Source organism: Akebia trifoliata, chromosome 5 (genome assembly GCF_017979445.1).
Source record: "Akebia trifoliata isolate Shusen 1 chromosome 5, ASM1797944v1, whole genome shotgun sequence".
In the NCBI taxonomy this organism is placed as follows: domain Eukaryota; kingdom Viridiplantae; phylum Streptophyta; class Magnoliopsida; order Ranunculales; family Lardizabalaceae; genus Akebia; species Akebia trifoliata.
In genome coordinates, this window is record NC_141379.1 from 30169049 (window position 1) to 30196749 (window position 27701).

A 27701-nucleotide genomic window follows, 5' to 3' on the forward strand; every position below is an offset into this window, starting at 1 on the left:
TCTCACACTTTCTGAGCGAATCCTTCTCCAAATTCTCACTCTCAAAATATGAGAACCTGATCACATAAATAATCTCATTTCATCTATCATATGAAGTGCTTTTTTTTCAAATAACTATTAGTCATGTAAATCTTAAAAAAATAAATATTATAATAAATTATTATTGAGTATTACAATTAGAAACAATAAAATTATAATGACTAAAAAATTAAAATATTACTGTAATTATAGAATTAATTTGAATCCTTTATTAAGACATATATTAATTATTTAATTGATAATAATTATATTGATCAAGAATTATTTTGTTGTAAGTAATTGAAGGTGGTGAGTAACATAGTAACAACAATAATATAGTCAAGTTATATAAATAGTACAAAAAAATACAAACAAGCAATGAATGAAGGACAAGTGAAAATATAATAACTATGGACCATGGTAGAGTCATTTAAAGAATCTATTAGAAAAATGTGTTTATTTTATTAAAAATTATTAATTCTAAATCATAAAAGATGTATTTTTTGCAAGGGAAAGTATGTAGTGATGGATTAATTAAAGCAAATGAAGTATAAATTAATTAAATTGATATTATATATTATATATGACTCGGTACATAACGCTTTGGAGGCGCTTTGCCCCTTAAGATATTTTCAACTAAGCGTTTTTGCATTCCTGTTCCCGCTTTCACTCCCACACGGCCACACCCACATACTTGCAAGCATGTCTCACTATGGCAAAAATTGCAAAACTGACTAACTAAGTCCTTCCTTTTTTTTTTTGTTGTTGTAAAAATCCATGGCTGTTGTCATCGCAATGGTTGTTATATAAAAGACTCACAATTGTATATGGTATCCCGTTCGTATAAAATAGGAATAGTGTCTATATAGCACGCTTCAGGTGGAGTATAAAACACCTTGGGCTCTTAACTAAGCGGTGCATGCAGCCCAATATGTATATTCCTCATTCCAAACGTGCCACGTTGACACCGTTCTCATGTATAGGAACGGGACACCGTTCTAGATTGCAACTCATATAAAAAAAAAGGAGTCGATTTTAAAAACAATGAACTTGGACTGTCAGGAAAATTTTAAAAAGACATTGGCTTTTAGACAGCTTTATTAGTTTATGAGACAATAGGATATTTTTATAATTTTAAAAAACTAACTAACGTTATTATAAGATTGTGAAATTGTAATTTTATTAGTTTTAAATATATAGGTGAGGGTGTTTTTTATTTTTTAAATTTTGGTGTCAACAAACACCTATTCAGTGTTCTGTTATTGTAGGTTTGGGATTAGACTCATGAGAATGACTCATGGGAAAAAACACATGATCTCACTTGGGTAAACAAAAAATTCAACGGTTAGGATTTATCCTCGAAATAAATAATCTCAAGATTTGTGTTATTTGGTACATATATATCTCCAACCATTGGATATCATCGTGCGTGCCAACAAAATGATAGTTGCATGCCAAAAACATTCATTTGGTATGACACTCAAATCATACTTTTTCCAAGTTAAGTGCGTTTCCATGTTGAAGGTAACCATTTGCATATTCCACATAAATAAAAGAGAACCATATTTTATCAAATGAAAAAGAATTTCAAAAAATTTGGAAAAAAATAAATTCAGATAAAATTATTCTTTGGGTTGATTGGGTCAATCTATAAGTTATATTATCATATATATGGATTGTTTAAATGAAAGACGTAAATATGGGATACTGGTGGAAACCAAAGGATGGGCTTATTAGTTAATTACATTTTCTCTCATTATTTTTATTATTTTGCTCTTAATAATTTATTTTATTTTTTCAGAAATACTATGTTTCTCAACAGGGTTGGAAGGTAGTGTGTTTTACAGTAAATCAAGACTTGAATAACATGATATAATATTTTTAAGTTTTAAATTATAAATCTTATATTTAATAATTTTTTCTAACAATTATACTTAAATTATTTTAAATAGGTTTCTAGTCCTTCCCAAGAGGAACTCTAGCACACTGGTGGCTGATATATTGAATTTATTAAATGCACATGAGATGCATTGAAAAGATTTTAGTGAATATGATTAAAATATGAAAGTTGTTTCCCATGATCTAATATAATCCTTAAAATTTTCTTCTTAATAAATTAATAAAATAGATAGTTAGTATCTTTATAATTGTGTCAATAATCGTTGGTTGATATAATTCTCTATAAAAATTCAGGATTCATGTAATTATCAACTAATTTAATAGAGATTATTATTAATTCAATAAATTCCACTTCTTTTTGGTTTCTTCATTTATCTATTTTTTTTTCCTGAAAAATATTGAGTTTAAAAGAAATAAATTAAGTGAAATGTAAAGAAGCCTTCAAATGCAAGCTTTAATTTCTTTTACATGATCGACACCACAATTCCAAAAATATGTACTGTGAAGTGAGTGCATGTAAAGTACCCAATTTTAGAAATTATAATGGGATGAAATAATAGAAGTTCAATAGTACACATGTCCATTTTGATTTGTAACGCTAAGCAACGATTATCAATTTTAGTACTTCTACAAATTCACAAAAACACACAAATCAAATAATGCTCGAAACAATCCTCCAATTAATTAAGTAGCAGAACAATACAGAGGAAGACGAGAAAAAAAAAATCCCTGAAGCTCATTTTCCTTACAAAAGAAAAAGAAGGTAAAACTACAATTTATACTGGCATTTATATCTATCACAAGGAGGCATAATTTGAGTCTGCAATTTATAAATTATGTCCAAACATTTTTTTTTCTATGAAATGTCCTAAATCAACTCAAACAAAAGATGCCCTTGGTGCATTATCCACGATCTCACAAAATGGCATATAAGTGGATTCCATTTACTGATACCGTCTTTCGCGTAATTGATACCCATTTAGACATTATTGAGTATTTGATACCGTTCTACTTATAGCATAATTATATCTTCTCTATTCATTGTGAATTGGTTATATGACGACGCTTATTATGTGTTTAGAAGCCTTGCTCAAATGAGTATTTTATAAAGTGCCCACAAGGAAATTCATTAATAACTCGCCCTTTCATTCTTTTGCACAACTCATGAATGCAAGTAGATTTAATCTGTTTATCAATAGATGATGATGATGTTCCGCAAGGCAGCCAATCCCAGCTAAAGTTGGTCCTGAACTAGATCATTTTATGTTGCATTAGAGCTTCATTGCCATACCAACGTTTACTAACAACACCCAAGATGTGGATTAATTCTATGGTGATTTCATGAATAAGAATTGGGGTGCTGTTAGCAAAAGTTAGTATGGCAATAGAATATCTCTATTTCATTTGGTTGGTGGCTAAGATGGGTTTATCCCAAATACCATTGTGCATTCACCCAAAAAAAAAATGAGCGATCATTATACTCATCTAATTGAAGTAATTTTACCTTATTCTCTCTATACCCACCCAAGAAACTTCCGAACCACTCTTCTTCTTTTTCTTCTTCCTCTCTCTTTCTCTCTCTCTCTCTCTCTCTCTTTCATTTTTCTTGTTCTTTTACATTTAGAAAGATTTCAATTAAGATATTAAGCTTTAATCTTTTTTTTTTAAGTGTAACATATTGAATCATTTTTGCAATGTTTGATAGGTACTTACCAAATCTATTTTGTAGTGTTCATTAGGTATCGATCGAATCAATTGAAACAAGTTCAGTCTGAACTTATCAAATAAAATTTGTCAAGAATCTTCGAGTTTTTCGATCTAAAATTATAATTTTGAGTTTTTCAATTTAAAAATCTAATTTCAACGGCCTAGGGCTATTGAAATTTTGTTATGTTCTTTAGATTCGACGGTTTAGAGCTGTCGAATTTCTCCTATCCTCCCTCTATTAATTTGACGATTTTGACCAGTCGAAAAAAAGTACACAAAAAAATTCGACACCTTGATCCATGGGTGGAGAATGAGAGAGGAAATCGGTGAAATTTAGTGTTGTTAATTTGGAATAGGTGACGCGATTTGTTGTAAATGTGTTTGTAGTTGGTCAGTATTATAGTGGATTGACTTACAACGAGCTCGAGCATGTATTCCCAAATTCTTGAGATTGATGTACAAATTATTCTTTTGTGTGTTTTCTCTATCCTTTTCATTCTTTGTGATTATGTTCCAGCTCCAACGAAACAATGAATTGTCCATGACTTAAAAGACCATCATTAAATTTCATGCTAACAAACTTGACTGAAACTTCAGTAGTTGAATTTTAGAATGATTTAATATACAATTGGTCTATCCCAATAGGTAGGAGTACAAAACCCCCTGCAAAATTGGTGATATTATAATTCAACCATCCCCTTTTTTATTTTATAGAATAAGGCACACTCTGAGGGTATTTTGATTATAAAAAAAAATATTGAAGGACATTTTCAATACAAAATTCAATTTTCAAAGTGTATTTATTGCACTTTAACGTGTGCCCCCACACAATAACAAGACCCTTTAAGAATTAATAGTAAAACTTTAGCGTTAGAATTTAATTTCAGAAGGGTGTTGTCCAAAGTAGAAAAAAAAATTAGTGTCAAAATTTCAACATTAAATCATCAACAAAAAGAGACCTTAACTTTAAGTGATGGGTAAGGGTGAACCTTGATTTGATTTGGGGGGAAAATTGGAATCGAACTAACATTGGTCGGTTCCTCTAACTAAGAATCAGAATCGAACCGACATGCCAATGGAACCAAACCAACCCAAATCAAATCAAATTAACATCGGTTTGGTTGGTTCAATTCTATGGGTTGACAATATTCTATAAACCTACTTAGAAATAATACATTTGTAATGAAAAAAATATAATAAACATAAAATTTCATATAATACCTAATTGAAATCAATCCAAATTTTGTGTTTAATGATCCAAATCTGATTCTATCAGATCGTACAATATTAAACCAAATCCGATCCAATCCTATTAAATGCAATTTACATTATGATTTTGTAGATTATGTTCATCAATACACCAATCAAGTTTAATTTCATGTATAGGTCAACCAAAAATCGAGAGAATAGATATATACTATGTAGCAGATTTTTTTTATTAAAAAAAAAAAAAATGAAGAGTTAAAATTGTTTCTGATTTTGATCGGATTGGGTTGGGTTAATCCGAAATCAATCCCAAAATTTGTCAGATCTATAAGTCAATCCAAATCCGATCAGGAAATCCAAACTTTGGATGCAAATGCTATTTAATTTTGGATCGGAATGGATCAAGTATCAGAAAAAAATCCGACCCATTGTCAGCCCAAGCTTTTACTTTATACTTTATAGCCGGGTTCAAGTTCAGTTTGTAACACTTTGTAAACCACCACTACCACGTAGAAGATGAAGAAACCTTTATCAACACGAAGTACAAAGTGGCGTACGTTAGTTAGCATCACGACACAATAAACATGCAAAAAACAACACATACGAGTCGCCACAGGGCCACCCACTTGTACACAAGATTCCAACCTCTCCACACTATAAAATGGACTTAAAGCCCTAATCTCCAAACCATCTCAGCTCACAATCTCTCTTCATCTCTTTTGGTGGTGGTGGTGTTGTTCTTAGTTCTTAAACAATGGGTATCTTTACAAGCAAGAAAGGTCTTCTAATTCTACTACTATCATCACTTTGTCTCTCTTCCCTTGTTTTTGCTGATAGTAGAGAAGGGCAGCAACAGCGCGAGAAGCTGAGGGAAGCCCGACAATGCCGTCTTAAACAGCTATCGGCGAGCCGTCCCTCTCAACAGATCAAGTCCGAGGGAGGTGTGACTGAGCTGTGGGACGAGTTCCAAGATCAGTTTCAATGTGCTGGTCTTGCAGCCTTTAAAAATACTGTTCGACCCAAAGCTCTCTCTTTGCCCCACTACTCTATCTCCTCTGAACTAGTCTATGTTCAGAAAGGTGTGTTTTAAGGACAGATTTCAAATATTAAAAAAAATTTCTTTTGAAATTTATCGAAACAAATTTTCAAAATCAATGTTTGCTTCTGTAATTTTCCCATTTCTCTCTCTTTGGTATGCTAAGGGTTTGGTGATATAATGAAAACTAACCAAAAAAAAAAACATGAGTATTTTATGAGCAGGTCAAGGGTTGGTAGGGATATCGATCCCAGGGTGCCCAGAGACATACAATGATGGAGAGCAGTATCAACGGGAGCAACAACAAGAACAGAGAAGGCCACAGGGAGATAGACACCAGAAAGTGCACCGATTTCGAAAGGGAGATATCATCGCCATTCCAAGTGGTGCAGTACATTGGTGCTATAATGATGGAAACGAAGATGTTGTTATTGTCTCTGTCTCTGATCTAAATAACCCAGCCAACCAGCTCGATCAGAAACTAAGAGTTACCTATCTATCTCCTCCTACTACACCCTTAATTAATTACTCACTTTCCTACTGCACTAAATACCATTGCATGTTCATGCATGTGTATATGTGATTTGATATCTTATATATAGTTTTATAGACTTAATATAGTAAATATGTATATGCATATGGATATATAGATAGAATAATGATGAATGCATGCGGCCGGTCTGTACACCGCTGATGCAGCAAGGGCACAAAACCATATATCTTTTTCCCTGTGTATCCTGAAGAAAAAGATTTATGGTTTTGTGCTCTGGCCATGTCAATCGCGTATGATTTACCGGGTGCATTCATCACGACTCTTCATGGATAAAAAGCAATGCAACATGTCCACCTGAAATAAAATCATATTCAATAATCACATTACATCGTTCCACTTATGCTCAAAGTCTTTTACAATTTCCAAGATACATAACATATTTTGGTTATTATTAGTTTTAGACTACTAGCGCCCGCGGTATGAAGATATCTTGTAATGGTTTTGGTGGTGGTTGATATGGCAGTTACTCTTCCTCGCGGGCGAACAACCCAAAGAATCACAACCAGGGCAAGGGCAACAACAACAACAACAAGGGCAGACCTTGCAGAACGTAGTTCGACTCTTGGACGAGAGCTTGATGGCTGATACATACAACATACCCTTGGAACTTGCAAAGAAGATTCAAGAAAACAAGGACAGAGGTTTTATTGTGAATGTGAAGGAAGGAGACATGAGTGTGGTTAGGCCAGATGAAGAAGAAGCACGGCCAAGGGATAATAGAGAAGGAGCAAGGTCAAGAAATGAGTTGCAGTGGTGCCATGCAAAGATCAGACATAACTTAGACAAACCAAGTGAAGCTGATGTTTATAACAGGAAAGCAGGTAGACTCAACATTGCTGATGACTCTAAGCTTCCCATCCTCCGTTACTTAGACCTCAGCGCACAGAAGGGCATTCTCAAACCGGTAATTATTTATAAATATTTATTTATATTTTAAGATAAAACATAGTTTTAATTAAAATATAAAACTCGTTGGGTTGACTTGAAACTCAGCCGAGTCGACTTGAACGGATTGGAGTCCAAGGTTACTCGTGCTTCAAACTTGAAGGAACCAACTCAATCAAGTCAGCAAAAATACATGGATTCGGGTCAGAATGATACTTGACATAGTTATTTGGTTGTATATTTAGTTTTGTAGAGATAAAAATATAAATATCATTTATTTTAAAACAAAATTTTAAATATTTAATACTTTTTTGATTCATGAAGTTTCAAATTGACTCGACTCTTTTAGCTCTCAGTTTGGTTTCCAAGTTTTTAAATTTTGGCTAGTAAGTGATACCTAACCAAATATATTGAATATGATATAAATGACTATCTAATATTTTATGCTAGACCCCAAATGACAAATCAGAGAAAAATTGGACAATATTAATTTTTTATATCCTATTTGGAGTGTTTTGAGAAGTTCTCTCTTTGAACCAGCAAATTTGTATACTGAGTCACCTCGACATTGAGAGAGTGTTACAACCATGCAAGTTGGTATTCCTAATTTTTCTCCTCTAAAATCTGGTTGTAGGATGCCATCCATGCACTTCACTACAAGGCCAACGCCCACAGCAGTGTGTACATAACTCGAGGTGACGGGCGAATCCAAGTTGTTGACGACCAAGGGAAGATAGTGTTCAACGACAATGTAAAGGAAGGCGACATGCTTGTGATCCCTCAGTTCTACCCATCAGTGAAAAAGGCTGGAAACAATGGCTTAGAATGGGTGAGCTTCCAGACCTCCTCGGCGCCATTGGAGTACTCCCTAGCTGGGGCTACATCAGCCCTCAAAGCCATGCCTCTTGAGGTTCTCACCAACTCTTACCAGATCTCCTTCAAGGAAGCTAGAGATCTTAAATACAATAGAGAGGATGAGGTGAAGCTTGTTGCCCCTAAGCCTTCCTCCTCCTATTAAGAAACTGAGTTTTGGCTTTGTATAGCTAGTAATGTTTTAAGGAATAAAACAAAGAGGTTGATCCAAGTATGTAAGACAATCTCACGAGTTAGGGAGGTTTTTATGAGTTTTGAAATAAAGATGTCTGCATCTTTTCTTCATATATAATATGGAATCTCTTTCTATGATATATGTTGTGTTATAGTTCTAAAATCTATGGTGATGCATCTATTGTAAAACCAAGTTTGAAATGAAGTTTGATGCACAAAACATCAAAGAATGGTTGAAATGGGAGGATATTCCTTGGGATTCTCAATAAAATGGATCCCTACCTAACAAAATCTGTGTTTTTCATGAGTTCAGAAAAGTTTTTATCATGTTTGGGAGTGGAGCAGCATATACTCGGATCGGCTTAACTTTTAAGCAATCATGGGGGACATTCCTAGGATTCCCAATTAAATGTATCCCTAGGAAATCTGTGTTTTTCCTTTACATCTCAACCATTGAGTAAAGAAAAGTTTTTATCTTGTTTTGAGGGTGGAACAGCATATACTTGGATTAGCTTAGCTTTCAAGCAGCCTTGGCGTCCACATACACCCAAGTTGTATATAGAAGAAAAATATCAAATGGGAAATCACTTCTCGCCAAGCCAAACCTTGTCTTGTGTCTCTCTCTGCCTCTTTCTTTCTCCTCCTAACACTTCTCATGTCACCTTTGAATCTTGGGAAGAAGCTTAAACCAGCTAGGAAGGCTTGGAAGAACTTCAAATCCACACTTGAGAAAAGACTTCATAAGCTCAAGAGACCCAAATCCATCAACAAGACCACCAAACAACTTGGTAACAATCTCGCTGCAATCCTCCATAGCTCACGATCTCTTCCACCGCGTCTTGGACGTAAGGGACGTGTACGAGCTAGGCCACCCTATGCACTCCATGGCCCCAACCTTCAACAGGCACTGGTGCAGGTTAAGCAACTCAAGTTGCCTATAACAAACAAGGTGGGTGAGAAAGCCACACCAAGTGCACCAATTGGTCGGTCGGGATCCTCAGAAGCTCCTACAATAAAAGTGACAAATCCGACTATGATGGAGATCAAGTTCATTGATATGCCGACATGGTCAGAAACAAGCAAGGATGGTGAGAAGGGTGAAGTGAGCTGCATCAGTAGCACATACGGACCATCTGTGACAGTGGAAGAACTGCATGATGTGGACAAGAGAGCAGAGGAATTCATAGCGAAGTTCAAGGAAGATATGAGGCTTCAAAGGCAGAGATCCTTTGGGGAGTACCAAAAGATGCTGGCAAGGGGTAGTGCCCAGTGAATTTTCTGTGTTTCTCTCATCTTTCTTTTTTGTTCTTTTTTCAAAAATTTCTGTATTAAATTTGCAAAGTTTGGTGTTGGGTGTCACAAAAGACTCGTGCATAATACTGTAAGAAAAATAAACTTAGTGCTTGGGATTATTTGGCATTCTTTTTTGGTTTCAATGATGCATGTGTGGCTCAGATGAACTTCTAAGGGCGCTTTTGATTGCTTAGGGAAGAAAAATAATTGAAGCTCTGGATTCAAGTAAAGAACCAAACAAACAAAAAACACCACATCCCAATGGGAAGAACATTGGCAAACCAATCCAAAACTTCCAAGTGAAGCCACCCATACAAACTCCAAACAAAAAAAATGGAAAAGAAGAAGAAAATGAAATCAAATGAGAACACAGTGGTAAATCAACATTGGAAAATATTTGCAAATAATGTCTTGAAAATTAACAGAAGAAACTAATTGCCAGATTTCTTTTAAGGTATAATTGCCATATATTTGAAATTCTAAAATGATAAAACTACCAATAAATAGCAAAATTGACATTTGTTACAGTATTGGATCAGGATACAATAATGTTAATTATATGGATACGGTCTCTAGCACTTCCCCTTATAGTTCCTCGATCTTTCCTCCCCACTTCCTGTCCATCCCCTGTACACTTATCGCCGTCCCCTTGGATGCAATTTTACCTTTGTAGTGAGCCTTCTACGAATGCTTATCTGGGAGTACAGATTGTATAATGTCGAACGGCAGGATTTAGATGATTCAAGAGGGCACACCCTCCAAGTAGCGATCTATCATTGGGGCTATACTGACATGGCAGGTTACAGTCCAGACACCATGTAGGACAACTAATGCTATGTCAGGATGCCTCTGTCATTTCGGGTCCACGTAAGATACACATGGCATCTCAAGCCACCTTGGCGGTATTGTACAGAATCACTATCTCCAGTTTCTAACTATTGGGGCGCTGGATTTGAAAAAGGGATTCATGGTATTAGGGTTAGGAATTTTTGCCTGGAACAGACTTGTACCCGTTCCAAACGTCGGGGATTGTTTAGTTGTAGAACTAACATTCCAAATAGCTAGCAGTATAGCAATTGGTTGGGTGGTGCCCATGGTATGGTCGTTATGTCTCTAGATAGAATTATTCCTGTAACCAAACATCAATCATGATAGATGACAAAATAGAAAGAAATTTATTTCAAGAAAGCAAACATTTTACACAACCTGACATAAATTTCCCTTGTCCAACTTCAGACCGGAAATATTGATCATACAGAACAAACGATAGATGACAGAATAGAAAGACTGATTATAAATCCAAACTTTATTTATGATATACAAGTGAAGCTCTAGTGCAGGAAGTCCTTCATTGGATCATCATGATGGACCTTCTTCATCCTATATGCCTCCATGTCCTCAGTAGTGACCTGCAAATGACATAATGCTATGAGACACTCCCAAAATCATCCCAAGTAACTCAGTACCCCCATCTTATCACTTTTTTTTTTTGTTAAGTATAAAATATATTGAAGAAAGGAGATGAACAAAATACAATAAGAGAAGACCGAGGTGACCCCTCCCTCAAAGAAAAGCAAAAACAAACGAAAAAATTCCAAAACATCAATGATTACACAAGGAATTCCATCTAAAAACAAAGTCATCGAAGGTAGTTCCCGCAAACTCTATGTTCAGATTTGACCAAAGGTATAAAAAGCCCAAGATCTCCAAGAAAACGCCATGAGAGCTTTTGTCTTGTGCAAAAAATGGTACGCCAAGAACTCAACCCTCGTTCTTCTCTCCACAAACAGGTTGAACTAGATTACTGGTAATTTTCTACAATTGGGTCATTCGAGGAGTAAATATTCCACTTTGAAATAGTTGTCACCATCTCTCTCACTCCTAGCGATGAAACTGAAAGCATTCTTGCAACAACCACCTTAACCCACAAAGCCTCTATTTTCTCAAGCGATTGAAGAGGTGTGATCATCTTCCCCGTCAGTTCACTCCTCTCTAACCCTAACCGCACCAACCCAAACACTTCTAGTGACACCGATCGTCTTCTCCCTCAAGACATCGTCGATCTCCGTCAAATCCCAAACCCTCTCTCTCTCTGATTTTTCAATGGGGGTGAAGGAGGTTGATAGTGCTTCTCTACAGTAGCTTTATGCCCGCCACCCTTCTCCACACAACCAGTTGGAATCATTGAAGAACCCTAACACAAAGGATGAGAAATCCATGGCGATTGCTTATTCTCCGTAGTTTTGCTAGATCTTCAATCCACACTTTGATAATCAATTCTCTACATCCTCAGCATTTCATCTAAATCAGCTTTAGAACACAAGGATATCGATGATGAAGTGTTGGCAATGGAACTATTTGATGCAATGCCCCAAAGAAGTTTAAGACGAGAATGTTGGAGTCTAGGAGCAGATCCTTGGACGTTGAAGCCAAGAAGTTCTTCACAAGATGTTGGTTCAAGATAAGGGTAGGTTTAGAAGTTAAGGAGACAAGGAGACATTGGGAATCATGACTGTGCATGTCAATGAATAAGGGTGTTTGGCTGTGGAAGGCGTTAAAAGTAGCTCGAGAGAAAGGTGGTTTTTCAAGAGATAAGTTCTCGCTAGAGGGTAACACTCACTTGGCTACAAAAGATGAAAATAGGGGCAGAAAATTTCTCAAGATTCAGAGATTCTGAAAAGACTATTGTTGTGATCTTTCCAGAAGGTAAAAATGGTAAAAGTTGGGGGGAAGCTAGCCTGCTAATAAAAAATCTTTTGGAACCAAAGGAAGAAATGCTGGAACTGGAGAAGAATAAACAGTTGGACCTTGACCCAAAGTGAATAAAGATTGTTTCCAAAGGAAAGAGTGTCTTTCACTTGTTGAAGGGTTATGAGGTAAAAGTAGTCATAGAATCGAATAGAGTCTAGAGCACGGAGGAGATAAGGAAACCTACTGTTGAGGAAGGTATGAAGGGTGTAAAGAAGAAGGATCGGCATACTGTGAATAATTACAAGGGGTTTGGGAAATGGAGGCGGGTGGTTGTGTGTGAAGCCAGCTCCGAACACTTTGATTGGAACAAGTTGGTGAGGATTTGCAAGCATGCTCTAAAAGACAAATTCCCTCTTAATAGGAAATTGCTTAGTTGGGGTCAAAAGAAAAGGGTTTTTTTTGTTGAACAACATGGGAGAGGCATCAATTATTAAAAATCCTCGAGAGGTGACCATAGGTAAGGAGACAGTGTTGAATAGATCTTGGTTCGTTGATGTGAACAAATTAGATGAGAGTTTGCTGGAACTTGGGTCAGAGTTATGGGCATTCCCTTTCATCTTTGGGATGACTATGCCTTCAAACTGATTGGTAAGCATCTTGGGGGCTTAATGGAGGTGGATAAAAGAACGAGATGGCAGGAAGAACTAGCTTATGCTATACTTAAGATCAAATTTCCTCCAAGGAAGATTAAAAGAACACTATATATGTTCTTTGGGGGTTTCAAATTCAGAGTGGGTATTCTTATCGAAGATTCGTCTTTAGCCTTCCAAGAATCTTCAACATTTGCAAGTGGAGGAAAAGTTGAAACCTTCAAGCCCGAGGATAGTGTGTTCTTGGCAACGGAGAACACAATAGAGTTATCAACAAAGGAAATTGGAGTAGAAGGTCAGTTTGGAAGGGATAAACCTGGAATTATCGAATCTGACTTGGCTGTATCAAATCTATGTAAAGGTGGCATACAAGGGAAGCAACTAGAAACTTCTCTTCAATGTCCTTGGGAGATCTCTTGGGGATTATATGTGGGTCGAATTAATTGTCCATTGGACTTCTCAAAGCCTCATGGCAAGTTTGTTTCAGTGGAAGATCGACAGGAAGCTGTGGAGGGGGAGATCGAGCCACATGCGAGGTCAAATTTAAGTATGAATGAGATCCGGGCTTCGTATATGGTTCTAGATCCTGAGTCCACTCCTGCGATATTTATGAACCAGGTACTTGTCCCACTGGGCCTTAATTTGGGTTGGGATAGTCCAGCAAGAATGAGTGTGCCATATGGATTTAACAGATCACGGGGCCCAATTGATGGCAGATCAGGGGCTTGGGCTAGAAAGCCCTTACAAGATATGCATGGGAGAACCCATTCAGCAACAAGACCTCTCTCAAAAGAGAATCTCCCATTCAGGGTGTCATGTCCAAGAAGTTTCTTTGATAGCAAACGAAGAGGACAGGGCAGAGCAAGTACCCTCGAGTATGGAGATCGAGAGTACAATCGGGTTTATCGGAAAAAGAAGCAAGGATATTTTGTGGAAGAAAATAGTTAACTTGGCGGAGGGTCTTACGGTTGAGGCAAAGGGAGACGATACTCAGCATAGATACTCAGTTTGTCTTTCAAAAGAATCGTTGAGTCTGATAAAGAAAAAGGAGATGCATTTATCTGATTTTCTTATCCCGATCTCAAAGATTTGGGATAGATTGCGACCAAATCTTTGAAAAGATCATGGGCAACCGCTTGGTTCAGGGAGCTCGAGTAACTTGAATTTGAGGAAGGTTAGCCATGATGACTATTCTAGAGAAGGTATCTTGAACTCCTCTTTTCCCTTTTCAATCGTCCTCATCCCTTTTTTTTAACAAGCCTATGCTGATTTTCTATAAGGGTTCTGTTTGGGCTTCTTTCTGCTTGTCTTAAAGCTTTATTGTGTTGACTTGGTCTTCTGTTTACAGGACCCAGACTCCTATAGCCTTGATCCATTCTCCCCAGATTATAGATTTCTCTCTAGATGAGGATAATACGTGGAATATTAGAAAAGTTGTTCCGTGGTCTTCTTCGACTTTGGATCCCTTGTCTCAGTTTCCTAATGAGGTGATTGGTGTGAATCAAACACAAGGGTATAATGACAGACATTGGGCTGACAGAGGTCTAGAAGAACCAATCCTGCACCAAGTAGAGAAAATGTTAGTGCGAACATAGTTGGAAACTGTTGAATGGTTAGTGAGCCAAGCCTTGTGTGTGGCGGAGGAATTTATATCATACCAAAGACAGAGGATAAGGATTGTTCTCTAATCTTGAGAGTAGTTATAGGAGATTCGAAGGATAAAACTCTTCTTGAGGCGGAGTTGTAGGAGTTAAGTAAGGATAGTGGAGTCGGAGTTGAGGAATTGGGTCTTGTTGATATGGATAGCCAGGAAATTCAAACTTTCAAGGTGTACAGTCGAATGAGATAGTCATGGTGGCTCCGATGGAATCAGCAAAGAGGCTTTCTAGGTCAATTTTGACCAAGGAGGTGGAATAATTTTGGAGGTGGTTTATGATTTAGGTTAGGGTTCTTGTTTAGGTTGCTATGTCAATTAATATTTTCTCTTGGAATGTGAGAGGTTTGGGGGATAGAATGAAGAGGGGGGCCGTGAAGGCTTTTATCATGAGTAGAAGGCCTTTTTTAGTAACTCTTCAAGATTTGAAGCTTCTGATTTGTGAGGATAAGGTGATTAAGGATCTTTGGAGGGAGAATATTGATTGGGTAGCTCTTCCAGCTATGGGGACAGCAGGTGGCATTATTTTGATTTGGAATAAAGACTTGATTCAAGTGAATGAAAAATTAGTTGGGGCCTTCTCCATTTTTATTCTTTGTAAGTGTGTGAATGAGGATTTCGAGTGAATTTTTCAGGGGTTTACAGTCCAACTAAAAGCAGCGAGAGACATCAAATGTGGAAAGAATTGAAGGATATTGCGGGGTATTGGGATAAGCCTTGGATTCTAGGAGGGAACTTCAATATCATCAGATTTACCAATGAGAAAAATGAGGGGCCGAGAATCAAGAAGGGTATGAGGGACTTCAATGCTCTTGTTAATAGGTATGCCTTAGTGGATTTACCTTTGCTCGGTAGAAGGTTTACATGTTCCAATAATCAAGTTAAACCGAGGATGTCTAGATTAGATAGGCTTTTGGTGAGTAGGGATTGGGAGAACTTTCGTAATGTAGTGCACTCAACAGCTCCTAGTCTCGTCTCTAATCACACTCCTATCATTCTCGAGCGGGGCAAACTAGATCTAGTCCAGTCCACTTTCATTTTGAGAACATGTGGCTAATTCACCATAATTTTGCAGATCTTGTAAAGGGTTGGTGGAGGGAGGGTCCAACAATGGGGTATCCAGGAGTGGTATTCAAGAACAAGCTCAAATATCTGAAAGATAAATTGAAAGGATGGAACAAGGAAGATGTGAGGAGGTAGAGTTGAGAAAGGAGGAGATACTCTAAGAAATTAAGGTCCTGGATTCTAAGGAGGAAGTGGGGGAGTTAGAGATAGATGAAAGAGTGAGAAGAGTCGAGCTTAAGTTAGAATTTCAAAGAGTGGCTTTGATGGAGGAGATAATTTGGAGACAAAAATCGAAGATCAAATAGTAGCTAAAGGAGGGTGATAATGACACCAAGTTTTTCCATAAGATGGCTAACAATCATATAGAAAGAATAACCAAATTACCAACTTGATGATCAATGGGAGTTTGGTGGAAGGGAGAAAGGGTATTAGGAAGGATGTGGTACGCTATTACAAAGAGTTTTATAAGGAGAGAGGAAAGGAGATCTCACCCTGACAATCTCAAATTCAACAAGCTCAATCAAGAAGCAAGGATGTCGTTGGAAAAACCGATAAAGGAAGATGAAGTGAGATCAATTGTAATGTCCCTGAGAGTAACAAAGCTCTAGGGCCAGATGGTTTTACAATGAAATTCTTCAAACACTGTTGGGATATTGTCTTAGAAGATTTCATGAAGGTAGTTTGGGAGTTACAGGAAAAAGATTGCATGGATTATGCCCTTAATAGTATTTTTGTGGCTTTGATTCCCATAAGAGAGGGGGCAGACAACTTGGGAGATTTTAGACCCATTAGTCTAGTTGGTTCAGTGTACAAAATAATCTCTAAATTGTTGGCAAACAGACTAAAAGAAGTTTTGAAGAAATTAATTGGTCTGAACAAGGTACTTTTATTAGGGGATGACAAATCTTAGATGGTATGTTAATGGCTAATAAATGTTTAGACTCTAAGATAAAAGATAAAAAGGCGGGATTGATAGGAAAAATCGATATGCAAAAGACTTATGATCACGTGAGCTGGGATTTTTTGGAGTATATGTTGAGAACGATGGGTTTTGGCCCTAAGTGGATAAGGTGGATTTTGAAGTGCTTAACATCGGTTTCTTTTTCTATCTTAGAAAATGATAGTCCTGCTGGGTATTTCAGGAACTCCAAGGGTTTGAGACAGGGTGATCTGTTATCCCTATTTTTATTTCTTACAGTGACAGAGGCCCTAGAGAATTTGTTTAGGAGGGGAGTTGAGATAGGGAGGTTATCTGATTTTAGAATGAACAATAATAACCCATCGATTTGCACTTACAATTTGCGGATGACACTTTAGTGTTCTTGGATCATTCTAAAGAACAAGTGAGAGCTTTCAAGTCTTATTATGCTGCTTTGAAGCAATTTCAAGCTTATATGTCAATTTGCCAAAAAAACAAGTTGTTTGGGATTGGCAAAGTGTCGAACCTTCCAACCTTAGCAGTTACTTTGGGGGTGTCGTAGTGATATTCTCCATTGGTCCTATTTGGATTTACCCTTAGGGACTTCTTATTGTAATAAAAACATCTAGGGGGGAGTTATCGAGAAGATGGAAAAGAAGTTGAGCACTTGGAAGGTAAAATATATCTCCAAAGGGGGTAAGGTCAAGTTGATTAAAAGTACTTTAACAAGTATACCGATCTACTTCCTTTCCCAATTCTCGTTATCAAAAATCGATGGAGGTTAAGATCGAAAAAGCTCATGAAGAATTTTTTGTGGAATGACAATAGTGGTGGTAGAAAGTATCATTTGGTGAATTGAAAAATGGTTTGCACCTTAAAGAAGAATGGAGGCTTGGATGTTAAAGGGCTAAAATTAACTAATAAGGTTCTCCTAGGCAAGTGGCTTTGGAGATTCAAGAAAGAAAGAAACAACCTGTGGAGGATGGTGGTTTATGCTAAATATGGAGAGAAGAGGTTGGTTGGTATAATGGTGAGGTTAAAGGATCTTACGGGTATAGTGTGTGGAAAGGTATTCTGAAAGGTGTTGATAGGTGTGATAGAGAGATTAGATTCAAAGTTGGGTTGGAGGACAAGGTTAAATTTTGGAAGGATATTTGATGTGATACTTCATCTCTAGCTACTCAAATTCCATCATTGTACCCTTGTTCATTGAAAAAGTACAGTTCTGTGAGACAATGTTTGATTCAAGATAGTAATACGGATTCTTGGGATCTAGATTTCAAGAGGAATTTCAATGACTGGGAGTTAACTGAGGTCACATCTCTCCTTGATCTTAATTTGCTTCAATTCAGAGAAAACGAGCGGAGGACATGAAGGAATGGTTCAAGACTAAGGACAAAAGGTTTTCTATCAAATCCCTCTATAATTGCTTGCTTCCGTCGTGTGAAATTTCTTTCTCACCGTCCATCATTTGGTCCGCTCTAATACCACCCAAGGTTTCCTTCTTATGGCTTGCCTCTTTGAGTTGAATCCTAACCTTGGACAATCTGATCTCTCGGGGGTGGATCATCCCAAACTTTTGTTACCTATGTTCAGAGAATGGGGAGTCTGCCAACCACATTCTTATTTATTGTCCCTTCTCGCATGTTATTTGGATGTTCTTATTATCTCGTTTCCAGGTGGTTTGGGTTTTCTTTCTTTCTCTTTTCACACTTTTGGAGGGTTGGAGATTCAATATCTTCTCTTCTAGAAAGACGTATCTTTGGATTATCCTTCCTTCAGTCATTGCTCGGAATCTTTGGAAAGAGCATAACAACAGAGTGATCCAGAGTAAAGAGAGTTCATCTCACAAGGCGACTTTGGAGATGTTGGGGTTACTCTTCTTTTGGTCGAAGATGAGTGAAGACTTTGAGGGCGTGTGCTTCTAAGATTTTATTTTCGATTGGGAAACCATTTGTGACTCGTAGCCCCCCTTCGGGCTTATCTTTCCTTTCCTTTGTTCTTTCTTTTATTGTTTTTAGTCTTTTTTTCTTCCTTTTGTTTTTTGGCCTGATTGTTTTTTGTTTTGCTGTTTGGGGGCTATCTCAGCCACCTTTTCTTCTTTCTTTTCAATGGAAAATTTTATATTTATCAAAAAAAAAAAAAAAAAAAACAGAAGAATACCTCATCATTCCATGTGACATTGTATTTGCGTTTTCGTTCATCCCTTTCTTCTCTCTTCCTTTCATCCTCCTGGCCAGACAAAAAAAATTTAGTCTAAGCAATTGGAGCTTGTAATTAAAACTAGTGCAAGTGACTCCAGCTCAATCAGGCTTTCACCGATCTGAGCCCCTACTGAGTTGGAACTTGGACATGTACTAGGTTGAGTTTAAGGGTGTAAAGAGTCATTGAGCTTTAAGAGGACAAAACCATTACTTAACATCGGCCAAATTCAAAGTCAAGCTGATGTCTTAGACAACATTAACTTTGGGATAGGTTAATTTTTTCAACAATTTTTTTTTTGATCGATTTTTTTTTTTCGACAATTGACAATCATAAAACAGGCACAAATCCCATGTTCACCTTTTTAAGTGCTTCAGCAAGTCTTTTCTGGTCAAGAACCAGGTCCTCAGGCACATCACTTCCCCAGGTAGCAAGATTTTTCTCCTCCACTGGTGCAGGCTTCTCTGTATATTATGGTAAATGTTAGATATATAATTATCAGGGCTCGCTAACGGTGCAATCATTAAAGAAATTGGAAAATGCATTTGATATGAAAAATCTTGCAAAATCATATTTGACAGATCGAAATGATTTAAATCATTCAAAAATTGAATAAAACAGCAATAAGAAGCAATTGCATTTTAATAAACCACAATATTTTGTCATTAAGCAATAAAATGATAGCAATTAAATAATGTTCACCACGGTAGGCATTACAGCTTCTAAGACATAAAATACACATACAACATCAATCATCAATCTTGCATACAAACCTTCGGTGACTTCTTTACGAGCAATATTAGCCTTCATGAGATCTATTGCTGCTTCAGCAGCCTCAATTCCAGCTGTGCCTGTGCAGTAGCTATTCCTAATCACTTGTTTGCAGCACTTGTAGCCCCATTGGTGATCTTTCCACCATGAACCCCAAACACTAGTGTGATTATTTATGTAAACATCTTCTTCATATTTGCTCCTGGGAAGCACTGTCTCCTGCAAATACCATGCTATAAATTAAAAAACAGCTTCATGAAACATGACAGCTTCACCCTTTAAAGCATGCATTGAAAAGAGAATGACTAGTGATGCGTAAGATGTGCTCTTATGAATAACCCCAGAATGGCTGATGAGTATTGCAAATGGAGTTGAGCAAAAAATAGTAATAGTAACTCAAATTCTTATTCTGATGACGGTAATGTTATGCCCCACGACAGCTTCACCCTTTAAAGCATGCATTGAAAAGAGAATGACTAGTGATGTGTAAGATGTGCTTTTATGAATAACCCCAGAATGGCTGATGAATATTGCAAATGGAGTTGAGCAAAAAATAGTAATAGTAACTCAAATTCTTATTCTGATGACGGTAATGTTATGCCCCCCCCATTCACCCAAAAGGAAAAAAAATTTGTGGGGCTGACAGAAGTTCAGAGAAAAGAGAGGAAGCGCAGATCAGTGTACTGTGATGTCCTTGAAGCTGCTAAAACAAGGCCTCAAGGGGTGAAGAATCTAACACTGTTAGGCTTTTATGAAGCTCTTGGTTCTACTCACTTGGCCTGCCCCCATCTACATTTTAGTTGCAGTTTTGTGGCTTTAATATTGTTCAAATATTGGACCCTCGACAATAAAACCCTTTTGCAAAGTTACCCAAGACATATATGGGCGTGTATATATATCTTCCTTACCAAATCCCTAATTTAAGTAATTGAAATCTTCCTTTTAAGGTTTTAATGTCCTATACATGCATGATAAACATCATATTTAAGACATAATTTTACTGAAACTCATCCAATGATTCATAGCAGGTGTTTCCAGGAGGATGCTCTGCGCATTGAAGCAGCAAATGCTCCATAAACATATTTCCAGAGAGATCAAAACCAGGCTCCAGAAAATATGTAACCTCAGAAGTTTGCCAATATAAACAAACTGAATGTTGATGCCTTTGCTCATCTCATTTCCTGTCTTCTTTTTCACATATTTGTGCAAGAAATATGCTTATGTATGAATCCCCATGTATGAATGATTATTCCTAATTTGATTTACTCCCTAGTCCCCAAGTCAGTATAGCTCAGCCCTCAAATCCAAGAAGTGTGTCATTTAGAGCTTTATCTCGTTTGTGTTGGGGCCTATGAAAGTAAAGAAATTCAAGGATTTTTTAAGGGAAGGAGCAGCCGGTTCAAGAAGTAATTATCATTATTCTAGGCTTGATGTTCTTTTGCAGTTAGCTTTATGAAGAATTCAGAGTTCATTTTTTCTTTTTAAATTTCCTTGGGGATGGCCCTAGGTTTGATGTACCCCCCCCCCCCTCCCCGCCTTTGTGGTTCAAGCAGGTCTCCTTGTATCATCTGCACATGTTAAATTCAATATATACTTGCCAACAAAAAAAAATCTGGACCAATCTCTCCATCCTAATGTGTAACAAAACCATTCTAAAAATAAAAAAAGTAAGAATAATGTCTCCATCCTAATGTATTTCATAGCCATTTATTTTTCTCAGTACTCCCTCAATGGGTGTCATTACTAAAATTGCAGTCACACAAACTCTCTTAGTTCTACCTATTGAGTTTATTTTATACAGACATGCTTACCACAGTCAATGAGGGAAGAGACAGAGATATAATGTCACAAATAAAAGATACGTGTAATTGGAAGAGAGAAAAAATAAGATCTTACCTGGCCCTTAATGATTCTACCAGCACGATCATATTCAACCTGTCTCTCACTTTGCCCAAGAAGAAGCTCTCTTGGAATCTCTCCTTCCGTTGCTGCATTGCCATACTTCTCCATAATGGTGTCTTTTGTTTTAGACTTCAAATTCTCCTTGATAACCTTATAATTCTTGTACAGTAATTCAGCTTGAGAGGGAGCTGCCTGCATGTGAATATCTTGTCCTTTCTCAAAAGCTTCCCAAGAATGAGTGTTGAGCTGCTTAAACTCTAAGGCTTGACCACTTGTTCTGTACTGATTATCTCCCTGAAGAACATTAAATAAACAAATATCAAGCACCAAGATTTAATAAAGTTTTAACAAAAAAAGAGAGCATAGAACACATTGATAGAATGTCTGAGTTTGGCAAGGCACTCACTAGATAAAACTTCTCATTCGGATCACTATCTGGAAGAGGATCCTCACGCATAGACCGTGTTTTAGGATCATAGTGAGCAGAATTGACATCAAGATTCAAAAGATACTTTGCTGTGTCCTCCCGAATACGCAAATTTCTACAAACGAAAACTTCAGTTGTAACCGTGCATACATCAAAAGTAAAAAACCAGGAAGAAACTTCTAAACAAAAATCAATTGAAAGAAAGGAGATTATGAGCAGTAATACCTAGGATGAAAACCATAATGCTCTACATGTTACATTTAATAGAAGCGAGACAAAAACAGATTCCGTGAAAATGGAAGGCATAAAGACTCACCTAACGGTTCCTGTGCTCCCACCACCTGTTGTACGCACACGCTTCTCAACCTTTGCGAAGTCCATTTGTTTGCTCTCGTCCACCTTAGCTTCATCCACCTTTAACGCATCTTCATCGTCCTCCTCCTCTTCACTAACCTCAGCCTCAGCCTCATCATTCGGATTATTGTTTTTCTCCTCCAATTTCTTTAGCTGCTGCTCTTTTAGGTATTTTCTTCTGGCTTCATCCCTTGCTTCATATCTTTCAATGATATGAGCATAGGTCGCCGCATCATATCCATTCCATCGGTCTCGCTTTCCATCATAATCCAGCTCAAATGTCTCTATCTTTTCATCAGGTGCAATGTACATGTTCGTAAATTTTGCTCCCTTTTTTCGGGGCCTGTCCATGCATGACTTTGCATTGTGTGTCATCGCTCCACAGCTGTAACAAGCAAAGAAGAGACACATATTATCCATGAACCACTGATTAACAATGTGCATAATCAATAAGTGAACATATGAATACTGTTCCAATATCACCATTATTGGTTAACATACGAAGCAAGAATATAACAGTTCACTTTTGCTGATTCTAGCACATGTTGAACATGAGCATCAGATCCTGGTCAAAATATTACTACACCTTATAGTTTAATATCTCCGTTCTCGTGGAGTTCAAAGCTTATCGTATAACATAAATAGAATTCTACATCTATAATATTCATAGTACAATAGTAATAAATACATGTACATAACATATGAAAGATATCCAATTTTTCTATAAATAAACTTCTACAACAGTTTCTGTCTCAATATTATAACTCAGATGGGATCATGGTATTCTTAATCAATGACAAACATAATTTCACTCTTTTTTTATAATACCTTACTGTTTCCAAGTTTGCGGATAAGAGAGGAAAAAATGAGACACAAGAAAAGAATGAAAGAAGTACAATCTCCACTTACTTTTCGCATGCACCCTTTCTATATTTATCCGCCTGATAAATTTTTGCACCTCTGTCGTACCAGGCTTTCGTGTAGTTTGGATCTGACTTCCATTTCCTTTGATGTTTTAAACTCTAGATAACAAAAGACAAAACAGATTTTTTTTCTCAGTATATGAACTTTTAACATTAAATAGAAGCATAAGAAAGAACACTAAAAAAGATAAAGACAACTTACGGGTCTCTCTGCATTGAGATACCAAGGTGCTGATGACATGTATTGAGGAATATGAGGGTTGATTTCTTTTCCATCTTCATCAACCTCGGCTGGTGCAAGCCCAGCTTTACGTGCTTCCTCTAATTCTATCTGTTTTCGATGGTCCTCCCTAGACTTAAATGCAACTGTAAAACCAAATAATAACAGACGTGTTGGAAGAAATAGAGTTCAAAAAAGTGCATTTTATTTTGCATAGGTTAGCAGGTTTTTTATCCAATGTCTATGATATTACCACTCTCATAGTTCAGCAACTCACTATGGTGACCACAGAAAAGTTCATAATTTTCTCCATTCCAAATAAAATACATCAGAGCATAAAACCAAGATCAAACCAATAGTGATAATGATGCCAAAAATCTCCTTAATTTACCATTATTAATTTGCTTAGATGAAAATTCAGAAATAACTTGGCTGGAGAGTTCGAGTTAGTTATGAAGAGGATAAAAGAAAACATATTCTCTTCCTTCACCCTAAGGTTATCGATGAACTACATCACCGAGTTTGTTTTTTCAATGAGATATCAACATGAATTTTACTAGAACGTTTGTGACTGCTGTAACTGTGATTCACTTGATGAGGACTCTTGCATGGCCTCAATAATCTGAGCCTCTATCAAAATCAAACTTAATATGGTCTTATGCTTCGAGACCATCTTGTTAGGACAAGATGATCTCCCTAACACCCCCCCCCCTTTTTTTTTAATATAGCTTGTTGGGGTCTGCCGTTTCCTCAAAGGTAAAACACACGATCAACATAAAATAAAAAAAAATAAAATTAAAAGGGAGAACAACCAACCCATTACATCTATTGGCATAATGGAATCAAACAAATAAATGAATCCACATGGATATAGTCATAAATTATGACCAAGAAATTGTTAAATTAACCTGAACTAAGAATGACTCAATTAAGCTAGATTGGTTTAACGTATGGAATTTAAAATGCCAACAAGGAGAGAAGAGAAGCCCAATAACTCCATGCATGGATCCACTTCAAAGGGTCAAGATTCAGAAATCAAAATAATGGATTCTAACTAAAACCAAGGTTGGGTTGATTCAGAAATCAAAATAATGGATTCTAACTAAAGTCAAGATTAGGTCTTTTTAACAATAGCTACAACATCGCCATTTCCAATCAAATCAGGCTCATAAGATAGGATAATTCAATGCGAAATTAAAACAGAAATCAAGAAAAGAAATAGAAGGAAGAAGCAAAATAAATACAAAAATCTCCTCAATTGTTCCCCAATATTAATAAAAGATCAAGTATGATTATCAATCTAATCTTAGAAATATAATTGTTGTTCAGGTATGATTTCATCATTAACTTCATAAAACCTAACAATCTATAAACCCTAACCTATGCTTCATCCAATTGAAAAACCCTAAATCCAAAAGAAAAAAAAATTGTTATGTTCCAATAAACCCTAAAATTGGATCTAATTGATGATCTGAGTGACATTTAATTAACAAAAACAGATACGAAAATTGTACCTGAAGCAGTCGCCATTATTGGACTTAAGATTCGAACTACAAACTCTTTGATTGACGCAGAGAAACCCTATACAGTGCGCGAGCGACCAAGCGAGACAGAGAGAGAGGGAGAGAACAAGTAGGAAATCCTCAGAGCAACTCCAACCGATCTCTGTATTTAGAGATAGAGACCTCCGAACCAAGCTACAACCGGTCAGACCGTTTGGATTGAGAGAAGAGAAATTTGGTGACGTGGACACAAATCCCTTGTTTGGATTGTTAAGTGGGGAGAGAAGAGAAAAGAAGGGGAGAGACGAGGAGAGACAAAAAGTCAAGTTTTGTGTAGTGGAGAGATTCGGAGAGAAACGGAGAGAGGCCCTTATAAACTAAAATTTATAATTTCAACTTTGCCCCTAAACTCTGTTGTAAGGTATTTTAAAATTCCAAACCTATCCCAATCTCTCTCCTGTCCATCCAAACATGGTAAAAATAATTTCTCTTCTCTTCTCTTCTCTTCTATTGATTGTCACTTCTCTCCCCTTCTCTCAATCCAACCATAGTGTAATTTTGACAAACCCTCTAAATCACTATTCACGTTTCTATAATTCGATACGAAGTAAAAAAAATTATATAGAAATGATCTATTATTCATCTTGTACAAAGACCAATTGTGTCCCCATCATTTTACAAAAATACCATTCTTAAGAAAAGAGAAGCTAAGATCGCTCGTAATTACCGTGAAACTAGGGGTGTCAATGGATAGCCGAAATCCGAATCCGAATCCGAATTCGAAAATTCGGATATTATTCAAAATTTTCAGATATCGGATTCGGATTCGGATGTTATTTTAACATTCGAATGAGTTTCGGATACGAATTCGGATATTACGAAATCCGATTCGATAATATCCGCTCCGAATTGAATATATGTGTTACGTATTCATGTCACACAACATAACTTATTTATATATATATATATATATATATATATATATATATATATATATATCTCTGCTTGTGTATTTATGTTATACAACCAAATTTAATTTTAAATGTTATCTTCTCTCTCAACATAAACGCAAGAACAACTAGCAGGTGGGTTTCGCCGTTTCGAGTGCACGAGCTCCGTGGCCAGTAGCCACCCTCTTCTCCGGCGGCCGGCGAGCATTAAGTTAAGTTCTTCCCTCCTCTCTCTCTCTCTCTCTCTCTCACACACACAGAAAACCCTTTTTTTTCCCCTTCAAAATCCATCGGCTTCAAAGTTCAACCTCAATCAAATAATTTTGATTTATTTTTTGCAAATCTATTTCTTCAAGTTGATGTAAAAAATAATTGATGTTTTAATCAAATTTTTCATCATTTTTTTTTTCAAAAATTAAAGTTTATTTGATTTTAAAACCATTTTTTTTATACAAAAAATCAAAGTTTATTTGATTTTAAGTATGAAATAGACTGAAGATTTTGAAAAAAATACGAAAATCGATTTGGTTTTTACAGATTTGTAGAATCGGATATTATCGAATATCCGATATATTTTTCGAATTCGAATTCGAATCTTGGTTTGTGATATCCGATCGGATTCGAATTCGAATTCGGATATCAATATTTTTTTCGGATTCGAATTCGGATATAACACTATCCGATCGGATATCTATCCGTTGACAGCCCTACGTGAAACCCTTGTTCCTTAAATTCACGAGCAAGAGAGAGAGAGAATAAATAAGTAGGAAATCCTAGAGACATGTGAAAATACAATTCTATCCATAAATATGATTAATAAAGTCAGAGTTGAGGGCAACAATGTAATTGAGAAAATTTCTAAGGGTTTGCTTTTACATACAACCAACCACGAATAATTGGGCCCACTAACCATGGATATATTTGGAGTTTTGGAGCACAACACATAATGGATAGAGCCACGATTTATCTTGATTCGGTCTGGACTTCCATGGATTGGTTTTGGGTAATTGAATTTCGCCCATTTAATTTCTCTGGTTCGATCGGATAAGATCTGCTTCACGGTTAGGGCTAGATTTGGGAAGGGACAAGGGTTTCACGGTAATTACAAGCGATCTTAGCTTCTCTTTTCCTCTTAAGGGAGTCAAAATACAAGGAATTATCATATTTAGGGCAATTTATTAATCTAATCTTTGAAATATAATTGTTATTCAAGTATGATGTAATCATAAACCTCATAAAACCTAACAATCTACAAATCCTAACATATGGTTCATCGAATTAAAAAATCCAAAGTCCAAAAGAAAAAAAAATTGTTATGTTCCAATAAAGGCATCCATCCACAAATAAGTTGGGCCCACTAACCATGGATATATTTGGAGTTTTGGAGTGCTAATGGATAGGGCCACGATTTGTCCTAATCTGGCCTCCTGGACCTCCATGGATTGGTTTTGGGTAATGGAATTTCGCCCATTTAATTATTTTGGTTGGACTGGATAAGATCTGCTTCATGTTTAGGGCTGGATTTGGGTTTGAGTGTTAGGGCTGGATTTGTTTACTAATATCAAATATTTGTTTATTATGTATAATATTACGATGCATGTGCCCCTCGACTAGTCCTTGGACATAGGAGTGCAACTTGGTTCGGTTTGAGTTCAAATTGGAATCGAATCGACATAGTTTGGTTCCACTAAATAAGAACCAAAACTGAATCACATTCCATTCTAACCAAACCAACCCAAATCAAATTAAAGTCGATTTAGTTTGGTTCGATTTTACGAGTTTTCAATATTCTATAAATTGTAAGTAATATTTTTTAAAGAAAAAACA

The 27701-nt window shown here is 36.5% G+C and overlaps 2 protein-coding genes across 2 annotated transcripts; one reads left to right on the forward strand and one right to left on the reverse strand.

The window, feature by feature from the left end:
* The first annotated feature begins 5507 nt into the window (after nt 1-5507).
* On the forward strand, nt 5508-8491 carry LOC147402100 (11S globulin seed storage protein 2-like). The gene is made up of 4 exons (XM_086443613.1): nt 5508-5909; nt 6091-6353; nt 6883-7323; nt 7939-8491. Exons 1-4 carry the CDS (start codon nt 5585-5587, stop codon nt 8320-8322), a joined length of 1413 nt encoding a protein of 470 aa, XP_086299739.1. The 5' UTR covers nt 5508-5584; the 3' UTR covers nt 8323-8491.
* A 2307-nt stretch (nt 8492-10798) lies between these two features.
* On the reverse strand, nt 10799-25258 carry LOC147402101 (pre-mRNA-splicing factor SLU7-A-like). Its single transcript, XM_086443612.1, has 10 exons — nt 24937-25258; nt 23405-23568; nt 23189-23301; nt 22242-22664; nt 21905-22040; nt 21493-21792; nt 19599-19815; nt 19186-19289; nt 18787-18855; nt 10799-11053 (listed from the first exon to the last, which is right to left on the reverse strand). The coding sequence occupies exons 1-10, from the start codon at nt 24950-24952 to the stop codon at nt 10976-10978; spliced, it is 1620 nt and encodes a 539-aa protein (XP_086299738.1). The 5' UTR covers nt 24953-25258; the 3' UTR covers nt 10799-10975.
* Nucleotides 25259-27701: the final 2443 nt, after the last annotated feature.

Coding starts and splice junctions, on each gene's coding strand:
- LOC147402100 (XM_086443613.1), top strand. CDS start 5,585: ATGGGTATCTTTACAAGCAAGAAAGGTCTTCTAATTCTACTACTATCA. Junction 5,910..6,090: donor ACTAGTCTATGTTCAGAAAG/GTGTGTTTTAAG, acceptor TTTTATGAGCAG/GTCAAGGGTTGGTAGGGATA. Junction 6,354..6,882: donor AGCTCGATCAGAAACTAAGA/GTTACCTATCTA, acceptor TTGATATGGCAG/TTACTCTTCCTCGCGGGCGA.
- LOC147402101 (XM_086443612.1), bottom strand. Junction 22,665..23,188: donor AGAAAGGGTGCATGCGAAAA/GTAAGTGGAGAT, acceptor TGCTTGTTACAG/CTGTGGAGCGATGACACACA. Junction 11,054..18,786: donor ATGTCACATGGAATGATGAG/GTATTCTTCTGT, acceptor TGTCATTTGCAG/GTCACTACTGAGGACATGGA.